Raw genomic sequence first — 12,878 nt, 5'->3', positions numbered from 1 at the left:
TTTTGCGTCAAATATTTAATTGCTAATAAATATAAAACTATATTATAGAAATAAAGAAATAAATTTATGCCATTGCATAAAATTATTAAAATAAAAGAATCAAAAAAATGAATTCTGTAAAATTCATTACATGAAAAATAAAGAAACAATCTCCTTATACTTTTCTTATCTTTCATACAAATTTTACATTTTTTTCTTTATCATTATATCCTAATATTTCTTAACATAAAATTTTAAAAGCAATCAAACCTACAGAAAAAAAGTAAGAATTCCTTTCAACGCTCTCAAAAAACTTTCTTCTTACAACAAGCAGTGTTAACGAAGTTAAGAATAATCTGAAAAAATTACATGGCCTGTACACTGTGTGTATTCTCTTCAAGCATAAGTACAATTTATATAAAAATTCCTCGAAAGAGGAAGATGAATGGACTCGATTCAATAAATTCAACTGCGCCTTTTCCAACTGCACCATCACTCCAGAAATACACCCTGCGCACAGTTACTTGCACGCAGCGTGCAGGTAGACAGGTGAGATATCTGGGGCACGAGGTGGGTAAGCGACAACGGGTAGGAAATGCATTTTCACCACTCGAGTCGCGTTTCGCTCGCTGCTTGCCTGCAGTTATCTCGATTTAACAATACCGCCTCGTAATTCCCACAATTATATTTCAACGTTGAAACAGGTATAGGTGGAGAGGGCCGCTAGCATCGCGAATAATCACAGTTGCGTGGCGTGGAACGGCGTGAAATAAATCGGAAAGTTGCGAAAACCGGGTTCTCGTTAAGGCCGCGAATTCGTGCGGCTTGCTCATTAGCAGAATCACCGGTTCCACCGAACAAATGCTTCCTCCGTTACCGTTCGTGTCTGTAAAGCAGAATGTCTCTGTTTTGGTGTTTGTAAATGTGTATATATATATTGTATGTATATATGTATTATTACATGGCTATTAGTCGTGAAATAACAGCAAGTGGCCAGTGACGCGTCACTGTGCCATTTTGGGAAGCCACTGAGAAATCGAGGATTAAGTTTTTTTGGAATTATTATTGGAAGTTTCGTAAAGAGGGTGAGAATTTTATGGGGGGAAATTGGACAGTAGAGAAATCGATGAAGGGAGATTTTGAAAAAATATAAGTGCCTTCAAACTTTCAGACGAATGGAAGAATGGAAGATTTAATTATAAATTGTTTGTTGCAATGTTTTTTCGTAAAATCTTTTGAAAGCTTGAATAAAAGAAGTATGTACAGTCAATTTTTTACTAATAAAAAAAAATGGACAATATTCCAAAGCTAAATTCGAGTTGTAAAGGATTTTAAAGGATGCGAATCTTTTGGCAAAATTGAATCAATACCAATAGGAAAATCTTAATTAGAAATGAGAAAATTATATATTCTTAATGTGTATTGTATATATTCTTATACATTTTCCATAAATATATGAACAACATCTTTATAACGTAAATTTTTATCTTAAAAATCATCTGTTTCTTAAAATATAACGCTATAAATTTACATATAAATATGAAAATCTAGATAAGATTAGGATATAATTTTATGAAATTTTTTTAAACTATTTAAAAAGATAAAATAAAATTTATTTTTGCAGCAAGATCTTTTCGCATTCGAAATCTTTGGAGGCCATTTATATCTACATATCGACCTCGGAAGCGGACCCGTAAAAGTAAAGTCATCAAAACAACGAATCGACAATGGAATCTGGCACGATGTGGCACTTCGTCGTGTTGAACGAGACGGACGTGTCACCGTAGACGATTCAATAGTTGAATTTCGCACACCAGGTAAGAAATAAAAGTTTTATTTTTAAACCTAAATATTTTCATTAATTAAATTATTTCTATAAATGATAATTAAAATGGTATTGATTTTTTCGTAAAAGCAATAGATTGTTAAGAGAAAAAAGGAGTACATTTTAAAATTCAAATAATCGAAACCAAATCACTGCTATTGAACTATTTTAAATAAGAAATAAAATTTCTTGTCCTTTTTGATGAATATTAATTTCATTATTGCTATAAGTTTTCTTCCTCTGTCTAAATTATTATAGATAAAAAAGATTATTTCTACTGGAAGATTTAATTAATATTCGCGTTTATGTATGTATTTATTCTAATTTAATTTTCGTGCGCGTACAAATTAACAAGAAGAGGTGTTATATAGCGCTGTCGTAATTTCTTGTAACGTGACACCATCTTCCTCTGTTCCTTCATCTATGTCATGTTAATGCCATATGTTCTCAATCTGATAGCAAACTTTGAATTAATTCGAATATAAATTTAATTCATTAATAGATATAATATATTAATACATATTAATGCAGCTTATTTCAATTATTTTATTATTATGCCCTAATAATAGTTTAATGTATCTTTTATTCATATTTTTCTTAAAATATAAATAAAAAAAATACGCGATCTATGTATAAATGTTTCATATATTTTATATTGATAAATATTTCACAAAATGTCAACATATTTTAATTAAATTTCCTTCACGAAATTGTATCATTTTCCGTGCTCTTTCAATTACAAATCATTCTTTTCCATTACTTTTTCTTCTTTTTTCGTTTAATTTTGCGACAGTTTGGTAGGATGTAAGGTGTTTATCGTTTAATCTACACAAGGAAAAGTTCTGGATCCGGTTGGTAGACGGCATAAACGACGAAGAAGGGCCACTCATAATTCAGAGTTACATGCTCGAGGACACTTATCTGCAGGTGCAGCTAACCGTTCCATGCGTGGAACGTAATAAATCTTCCACCTTTACTTTTTCTACGATCCTCCAGTTTTATTACCGCTTAGTTTGTTCCGTTTAGATCCGTTTCTTTAGGAATTTGTTCACTAACTTTCTTCGTTTGCAACGATGATGGTAATTTAATAAAATATAATTTACAATTTGGATTGCTGATTAATTTATTTTTATATGTCGAATAGAAATTTTTATAGCAGCTTGTTATTATTGTTATTATTTTTTAAATATAGGTTGTGATATAGGTTATTTGAATTGTTTTATAATAAGGAAGAAATTTTGCAAAGAATGAGATCCTTTTAGATGCAAATATAATGTGCAAAATAAAGAACAATTGTATAACATTTTATGTCATGAATTTTTATTGCATAATATATATACCATTTAAAATTTAAAACTTTCTATTTTATAAAGATGATGTAAGATATTTACATACATATACGTATATTATATATAGGGACTACTTTATTGATCCGAATTTGGTGGATAGTTAATAGTCGAATATGCAGGAAACATGCAACAAATATGCATCCAATATACATGCACAATATGCAAATAATATGCAATATGCAAAAAAATATACAACATGCAAAATATGCAAAATAAAACATCTTTTTTGGAATTTTATACAAGATTTAATGAAGAAATAAATTTTTATTTTGGTGCTATTTTTTTATCTATTTTTTATTAAAATACATATTGGTATTAATATCCACAATCCAATTATAATTGAAAATTTAAAAAAAAAGGTAGTATAAGTATATTTTATATTAACATTTTTTCTTATATATATAAAACTTGATTAGTATTAAGTTTTTTAATTTTAATTATTTATACATAGAAATAGTTATCATAAATAAATCTTAAATCTTAATTTGAGTTTATTAATAAGGTAACAAACATTTATAAGCAAAAAATAATTTTGAATTTTATAATCTTCAAAATCTCATGAATCTATTCTATGTTAACAGTACCAAATTCTAATATTATCAAAGTCAAAACTTTTCATTTTACAAACACGTTTTCATAACTCTTATCATAGAAAATTATAGAAGACCTTCCCAAATTATTTGAAAGACAATCAAAAACTTCTTCCAGATTTAATCGTGAATTTATTCATAACTCTGAAACTCTACACTAAGACAGAATAAAAAGTCAAACAAGGGTAGAAAAGAGAGTTGATACAGTTTAAGATGTACGGTAAGGCTTTATTAAACCGATAAATAAACAGAAAGTGGAGGAGTTCCCCGGTTGTGGATCCTTCATCGGCTTCTCTGTCGCCCAGTTCAAATAACGGAACCCGGTCTCACCGCAGAAATCACGTCCTTCCTGCCTCTCCCCCGTGTACTTCCGTCTTGGTTACTTCCAACTCTTGCGGCATTCTCCCCACGAATTCTGTTTCCTTCGATTTTTCACGTTGTGTGTACATGGAAGGCGGCGTGGCGTTAAATTCTAGCCGCGAACGATTTCCGGGGACGTCTTTTATCCCCTGGCCATTTGCGATAGTCGGATTTACGATTGCTCGAAAAATACTCTTGTGGTGGGCTTTATATGTTTGGGATTCTATTTCTGCGATCGCCTCGTTCATAGAACGACGTTATATGGGGCGACAAATCGGTGAATTAGGCTTCTTCTTCGCCGCTTATGGCTTTCATAGATGGCGTACTTGAGTTAAGGGAATTTTAAAATCAAGTAATTAATAAATATAAAACTATAATAGTTCTTCGTAGTATAATAGTTGTTATATATTGAATATTTAAATGACAATTGACTCTAATTTGTTTTGTTATTTTATGTTGATTAAATATTTTTCTTCTTTAGAGAAATAAATTCTTGAAATAATTCTTATAATATATCTCTTAAGAAAAATAATTAGTATGAATATCATGTTTTCAATTTAATTTAATTAATATAGGAAATATTTTCAACGTTGATTGTCTACTTGAAATTTAATTACGAATGTTACAATAAATCCTATACTATTTTATGCAACGAAACTATGAAAGTCAATCAGTTATTAATCTTGGACACGAATTCAAGTGAATGGCCGAAAACGTTAATGGTGTCAGGATTAAATGAAAGAAATTCACAACTACAGTCGAATCGTGTACTTATTCACTATTCCACAAGTTTCCACGAAACCCTTGATGGTCACCTGAATTACACAGCCAGTTAATTTGTCCATGAAACTCGCCTTTGAAATCCGAGCTTTTAGCAATTTCAGCCTCAAAACTGTGCTTCGCCGCTTCACTGGGACGAGTTTGTGCGAAATTTTTCGAGTGTGAACGCTTTCTGCAGGCCAATTGCCCTCGTAACACGTGAAAGAGACCAATACGATTCAAGCATTCGTAATTAGATTTAATATATGATTCTAATTAATATATACGCTAAAAACTTTCTTTCTAGACCTCTCTATCTTTAATATTATATTGCTGCTTGATTTTTAATATTGAGAGTATTTGATATAAATAAATCATCGATAAAAAATAGTTCTAAAAATAAACGAAAGTTATAGAATTATAGAAATTTTTATCATTTAAAAATTAGTTTTTGAAATAATTGAATTTGAAAATTTGTTGAGTGTAGGATATTATTATTATTATATTCGTGGAATATTTCGATTCTAAAATTTAAAAATTAATATACAAAAATGTCGCTTAAGACTCATTTATTAACTTACAAGCAATTTAATTTCGCCTTAGTTAAATGAAGAATACAGAATAACGAAGACAGACGATCTCAGCTTATCTCGTTTTGCTTAATGCAAATTTTAATTATAACTTAATAAAATAAACTTTACGACATTTTATTTGAAATAAGCTTCTATTAATATTTGAAACTTGAACGAAGTTGAAAAAGTTTTATCTGTTCAATTTAATGAAATTATTCGAATGTTCCAAGAATAATGTAACATTTGTATCAAATATTTGATAAAAGCTAATTGTATAATATAACATTACAGAAACATTTATAACTTATATTTCAAAGATAGATAAAAATATATTTTCGTTTGATTTATCTGAATTTCAAAATAATTCCTTAGAAATCCTAAAATGAAATTGTTAATTTACAAGTGATATCTGACAAATAAAATTTTCAATCAATCTAATATTTAATTTCTTATGTTAAATTCTATTATTATTGAGTAATTGATAAATATTTTAGAAATGTATTTAATTAAGAAATTGAATTTATGTTTAAATCGAATCAAGATACATTTATGAAAGATTGAAATTCTATACTTTTTAAAATTAAAAATAATTTATTAAGAAGATTTAAAACCAATTCAAAAATAAATCAATAATTGACGAAATGTAATATAAATAATATCAGATATTTAAAATACATAGGATATCTTCGTTCAATATTTCTCCTTGACGAAAGAAAAATAATTTTGAATTAAGAGAAACATTTTTAAGTTGAGACGACGAGATAATACAATTAATAATCTCGATAAAATCTCTTTGAAGATTACAAAAAGATAAAAAAAAAAACCCTCACTTAACTGTGAAATAATTTCTGTCAGATGAATGGAACACTTGAAAATGTTTTATCTCGTTCTTCTGATGAAACAACGTTCTGCCAACATTACTTGCTAAAACCTCAAAGACGAACGACTGAATTAAATCGTTGGTGGCGGTTATTCACGATAGGAAGAGCGTAATCTGTCAAACATGAATCATCGAGGTTTTAAGCGCGATTACTGGTTAAACCAATAGAATAATCTTCTTGGGAGGAAAAAAAAAACTATTGGCATTCGGAGAATCACTGCAGAGATGATAAGCGAGAATATATCTGCACGTTGAAATATTATGATATAAAAATAGAAATACATATCGATGAGTTAACATGTTGACATCTGTGTTCATGCAATTTCCTATTTTCGGAAATGGTTAATGACGTAATTGGTCTGTTTGGTTTTCTTATCTTGAGAAAATATTGTAGTGGGAATTTCGGATTTTTAAAATAGATAAGTAATAGAAAATATTACTTTCTCGAATGATGCAAGATTTTATAAATAAAATCTGTTTCTTCTGTATTTGAAATAACAGCAGTTATGTAAAAAGATACTATTTTCTTGTGGATGTTATTTTATTGAATATTTTATGAAATATAGGAGAATGATTTTTGAAATAATGGTACTTCGAATATGCAATTTTTCATTTTAACATTGTTACAATGTTAACAGTACAATATATTGAAATTATTTTATTATTATTATATAATATATAGAAAGAAATTCCATTCTAAGAAATAATTTTAATAATTATCTTATATATTATTTTATCACATTTAAAAAGAATTATTTGAATGAAAATTTTATTATTAACTTTATAGCATTTTCATAAAAATAATATACATTAAATTATAACATCATAATATTATAATTACACGATAAATTAAAAATTTATCAAATTTTCCACATCTTATTTATCTTGATCGAAACCTTTGTACTTTTATAATCTGTCGATAAAAAGAGAAACAGAATCCTCTGTTATTTTTAAAAAAATAGAGACACGAAAGGATGGAAGAGGATAATTTTTTTTTCTTTTCCTCCAAAATTTTGCACGATCAAACGATAGAACGAAAGAGGAAAGAAAGATAGCACGTAGCATTTAGCAGGAAAAAAATGCGGAGAGACATGTTCGAAATATCAAACTTTCTCGCACATTCAATTATCGTAGCCTGGTGCGCATTATAATATTGCAGATCTATGTAAATAAGCGTCACGTGCAGAGCATTGCATCCGAGTTTCGTCTGAAATGCTTCCGGCTTGATCAGCGAATTTCCAAGCAAATGCCCATTTTCCAGGGCCCGCTTAACGTGGTTACAAATATGATGTAACCACGTTTGCCGGAATCACGTAGCAATAAAAAGATCACAAGTTTCGAGCAAATAATCCTCCTTTCGTAACCTCCTTCAAATATTGAACATTAAAATTTTATGAGCGTTGTACAGCAGAATGGTTAATAGATGTGTAAATTATAGAATACTACTGAAAAAGGAAGTTGTGCATAGCTCAAAGATGAATGAAGATATGCAGGGATAATATAACATGATATAAGTATTAAACATTATAAAATTGCTCAAACGCAACAATATATATAAAACATTACAAATTTCTAGAATATTTTTTCCAGATCCCAAAGAGATCGGAATGAAAAATCTCCATTGTTTTATTTTGCAATAGCAATATGTATGATAATAAAATCAGACATCCAATTAACGTAACCTGCAATTAGAAGACACGATACTGCATACAATAAAATAGTGAGGGACAAATTTTATCTATCAAATTATGATTATAATCTTGAATACTTTGCAAGGTCAACTCGCCACGCTTGTGATAAGAATTTTCAAGGGACGAGCTAATCATTTTCCTTTGTCGATTATAATTTCCTTTTCAACTCGCCCCTTTCGATATTTTTTTTCTTGCTGTCTTCTCGTATTCAAAAATAATTTCTATAATGTCTTTTTATTTTTTATTTTTTATTTTTTATTCTTTTGAAACTATATAGTGTATAAAATATATTATTTATTTCAATTCTATTAATTTTAATCATTAAGTGTGTAAAGAATTTTTATGTAAAGAAAATATTTAAGGAATTACTTTTCATAAATCGCCAAATTTGATGATTGAAAAGATGATTAATGATAGACACGTGTAATTGTTTTCATGATTGGTAATTTATATTTGAATATATTATTATAATTTGTAAGATTAATGAAATTTTCTTATAAAATTTTATTCTCTTTCTTTGTTTTTCCCTCTTTTTTTATAATTGTACTGCTCATTATAACAACTAAATTATCACATGTTATAAAATTTGCATAAAGTTAAATTATATGGTTAATAAAATGTTAATGATTGATAAAAAAAAATTTAATCTTAGAACATGGAAAAAATTAATTTTTATACGCAGAAATTCAAGGACAAAGATAACGTTACGACGTTTGCATATACATTGGTCTATTAGCGCTGTAGCGATAATAGAATTATAAATTTCATTATAAAATATTCATGAATCAGAAATAAGATAATTAGAATGTCCTTCTAACTGGCTTTACAGTGTTCTATTTATGATTTCCACAGCATTCCACATTTAACGTGCATAAATTTTTTAATCGCAAATGCAAGTATTAATCTTACAGAAATCTTAGAAATATGTTTTCCAAATTCCAAAAACCCATATAATTTTAAAAAATAATTAATTTAATAAATAATCATATTTTGAAATGATATAAGATATCAAATTGAGAAATGAAAAGATGATATGAAATTGCAAAATTAGTTAAAAATTTGATGCAAGAAGTATTGTACAAATTTATAATATATTCCCTTCCACGATTGTAACGTTAAGAACGTTGTAATTTCTATTTTAATTCTTAAAGAATTTAAGAATTAAAAAATTAAAAATCAATAACTACTTCTATTTTCATTATCCTCTGTTTAATTACTTGTCCTCCTAACTACAATTTAAAAAAAGAAAGAAAGAAATAGACTATATTTCATAAATTAATTTGCGATTATTCTTGTCCAATTCGTTTATAAATTAATCAAAGAAAATTCCGATTCTTAAACACGGACAATGAACTCTCTTTTTTAAAAAAAAAAAAAAAAAAGAAAAGAAAAGAGGACCACCAGTCGCAGAGTTTAATTTTAAGATTACAGAACGATTAAGCTCGAGGTTATGCAAGAGACGACTATTATTTTCACAAAGCACGTCGCGCCGTGTCCTAGTGCTAATTCGTAGAGTCGGTGAACTTTTTCCCTCCGGTTCTCCAGCGCTCGTAAGCGGGAAACTTTCGTTTTTGAGCCGGAAAGAAGGGAAAGAAAAATAGTCGGGCGGAGGATAATGGACTTTAAGCGGGTCTCGTGAGTTTTTAATTAACGTCGAATTAACGAGACTCGAGAGCATCGGTCCGAATAATTGGGCATAGTTCGAGTCATTTCGAACAAGCTCCGTCTTGAGAAGATGGTGCGTTCTCGCTGCTTAAAGTATGTAATGGGTGGGTCGTGAATGGGAGATAATGAGGATAGTTAGCGGAACATAGATGTAAATGTTTCGTAGGGGAGATAATGCGTGATAAAGTTGTGCGAGATAGTCTGGATTAAGGCGAAATTTTCGAATGAAATGTAAGTGGAAAGTGGTACCAAGAATTCTATAGGGACGTGATTAGGATAATAAGAATATATCTGCTCGCGCTCCTACTTGGGGAGAAAATCTTTTGCAAAATTTTTTAACGAATTTAATGTAAATATATAAATTTTAATATGAAATATTTCATAGTATAATACGTGAAAATGATAAAAATATAATATTTTTACACAAAAGGATTTGAAATATTTTTTATTCGTGATAAAATTTTAAAATTCAGATATAAAACATGAAATTGATGAATAGGTGACGTTTAATCTAGAGAGATTAAAATAATTAAAAATATAAAATTCCTACTCGAATTTAATCTATGTATATACATGTGAAATGGTTGCAGCAAAAAAGAACGATAAACTTTATAATTTTGTATTATATAATTGTTACGAATATTATATCAAAGAATTTTTTTATATCTTTGAAAGAAAAAGAGTAGCTAAATGAAAAATTGCGAGAATGATAAGCTGTCATATACATCATATAAATTTTAATAACGAATTTCACGTATCATGCATTGATATCGATCACGAAAGAACATGAATTACGAACGCACTATGGAAACGTCGATACGCCATATACCATTTTGTTATTTTTACCTGTATCACTTACGAAATTTGATTAGAAATTAAATTAAATAATATAGAGTTGTACGTATATTGATATCATACCTTAAAGATTTATTTTATATAGATCATGAACTTTAAGTTGCAAAAATGCAAACGATATAATAAAATTTTTAAAATTAAAATTTATATTGTACAGCATTTTTAAAAATTTCTTACAGCTAATTTTAATGTTATATGTATAATGATTTAATTCTATAAACTTTGTTTAGATGCTTAGGAATTAATTTCTAATATTATTATTGTTAAAATAATTAATATAGTAAAATAATATTAGTCAATTTATAATGTTAGATCTTGAAATTTTTCTGAAATATGATATAAAATCCTATAATTTGATTTTTAAAAACAAAACTTGCTGAATTTGAAGTGAAATAAAGTTTTAAATAATCATAGAAATGGTATATAGTTTGCAAATATATGCTTGTTGAAAATGCATTGGAATTACAAAGTTTTAAGTGATCGAGTAAAATAGTACTTCAACTAGCCAATGTATTCATGGATGGATTGGAACCACAAAATTTTAAGTGTTTGAATAAAATAGAACTCTCTATGGTCGATGTAGAAAACTTTATTGAAACCATGAAAATTTGAATAATTGTGCAAAATTTCAAAAAACACTAAGAATTAAGAATTTTTTTAAATTTCTTTATTATTATATTCAATGATAAATTATAATCATAACAAATATTAAATACTATATTAAACATTCAATATTCATCGCCATTATTATTAATAATAAATAATTGTCATTACCCCTAAAAATAAAAATACCTTAAATATGAAATAAATAAAATCATATTAATTATTATTAGAATTTCTATACAGTAATTTAAATAGTAGGATAACATAACGCGTTTCAGGTGATTCAACGCAACTAGATCTAGATGGATTACTGTATATCGGTGGTGTGGGTGCTCCATTTGCACCCCTTACGGTTCCTCCGGTACTGTGGACAGGTGCCTTGAGACAAGGTTACGTTGGTTGCATAAGGGATCTTGTCATAAACGGGCAACAAATCGATATCGCTGGATATGCTCAACAACAGGACTCTGGTAAGATAATGTTTTGCATTTTATAGCGGTGTTCAAATAAAATATGAACATCAAGATTCCATTTCGTCGAGAATAACTCAGCTTGTCAGCATACAAATAACGGATTTTATAAAAATCGTACAAAATATCTTGAGCATTAAAATACAAGAAATATTTCTTTATTATTTTTCTTTCTTTAAAAATATTTTATGAATAAAATTTTTTAAAAATTTGAATATTAGATCTAGCAGTTATATTGAGATAATTAATGATTGAATATTATAAAAAAAATTTATCATTTTTAAAAATTACTTTTTAATATATAAGTTTTTTTTAAGAACTATAGAATATTTTTATAAGAATTACACAATGATTGCAAATATAAATGTAAATTGAAGTATAAGTTATAATATTATTCGCGTCTTATTATGTGTTATGTATATGTACAAGAAATATATTTAGTTCCATGGTATTTTCAATTTGCGAAAACAATAAAATTAATGTAGAAAATTTAAATGCTATTTTATTTTTATACTGTTATTGAGTTATAGAAAAATATAAATATTTAGATGAAACATATAATAATGCATAATAATTAATATATCTATACAATTAAATTTATTCAATTTATATAAAAATATTGTTAATCAATTATTTATACAACTAAAATATAAATATTAAAAAATAATGATAAAGTGTTGAAAGAATATACGATTATATGCATAAGAATAATAATGACATATTAATGCGTCTTTAAATATTTTATTTTAATAAAAATATCGTTTTATATCATTAAATATATTTAAAAAAGGTAAAATGTTAAAAATCGGTACAAAAAAATTAATTTTTAACAACAAAAAAGTTTTCGCTGCGGACAGGATTCGAACCTGTGCGGGCATAGCCCATCAGATTTCGAGTCTGACTCCTTAACCACTCGGACACCACAGCTCCTACCAGAGTATTCTTCTTATTGAAACTTATACTGTACATTAATATTTTTAATAATATTTTTATATAAATATTATGTATTATATATTCATTTATTTTTTAACCAAATAATTAAAAAATATATATTCCTAATTTTAAATAAAAATTAGACTATTATTAAAATGTTTAATTTATTAAATATTTATAATATTAAATGAATTTTAAGAAATTTATAAAAAAATATTTAAAAATTAAATATATAATTTTTTAATATCAAATAGATGAATATTTTTACCAATAAGTAAATAACAAATGAATAATATTATTAAAAAGTAATATTAAACTATTTAAACAAATTTTTATAAATTCTATTT

The 12,878-nt window shown here is 27.1% G+C and overlaps 1 protein-coding gene, 1 long non-coding RNA gene and 1 other non-coding gene across 16 annotated transcripts in view; 1 reads left to right on the top strand and 2 right to left on the bottom strand.

Annotated features, from left to right (window-relative positions):
- Positions 1–12,878, top strand: part of LOC108001332 (neurexin 1) — a 394,345-nt gene that overhangs the window by 268,415 nt on the left and 113,052 nt on the right. For all 14 annotated transcript variants that reach the window (XM_062075807.1, XM_062075808.1, XM_062075805.1 and 11 more), the window contains 2 exons: positions 1,604–1,796; positions 11,407–11,598. In XM_062075807.1, coding sequence (XP_061931791.1) covers positions 1,604–1,796; positions 11,407–11,598 — 385 coding nt within the window. The remainder of the gene's footprint in view (positions 1–1,603; positions 1,797–11,406; positions 11,599–12,878) is intronic.
- On the bottom strand, positions 3,951–5,793 carry LOC114577971 (uncharacterized). The gene is made up of 2 exons (XR_003698497.2): positions 4,919–5,793; positions 3,951–4,428 (listed from the first exon to the last, which is right to left on the bottom strand). It is a non-coding gene; the product is annotated as an uncharacterized LOC114577971 (long non-coding RNA).
- On the bottom strand, positions 12,444–12,525 carry Trnas-cga (transfer RNA serine (anticodon CGA)). Its single transcript has one exon. It is a non-coding gene; the product is annotated as a tRNA-Ser (tRNA).

Source organism: Apis cerana, linkage group LG5 (assembly GCF_029169275.1).
Source record: "Apis cerana isolate GH-2021 linkage group LG5, AcerK_1.0, whole genome shotgun sequence".
NCBI classification, from domain to species: domain Eukaryota; kingdom Metazoa; phylum Arthropoda; class Insecta; order Hymenoptera; family Apidae; genus Apis; species Apis cerana.
Note: the sequence above shows the minus strand (reverse complement) of the source record. Positions and strands in the feature narration are given on the sequence as shown.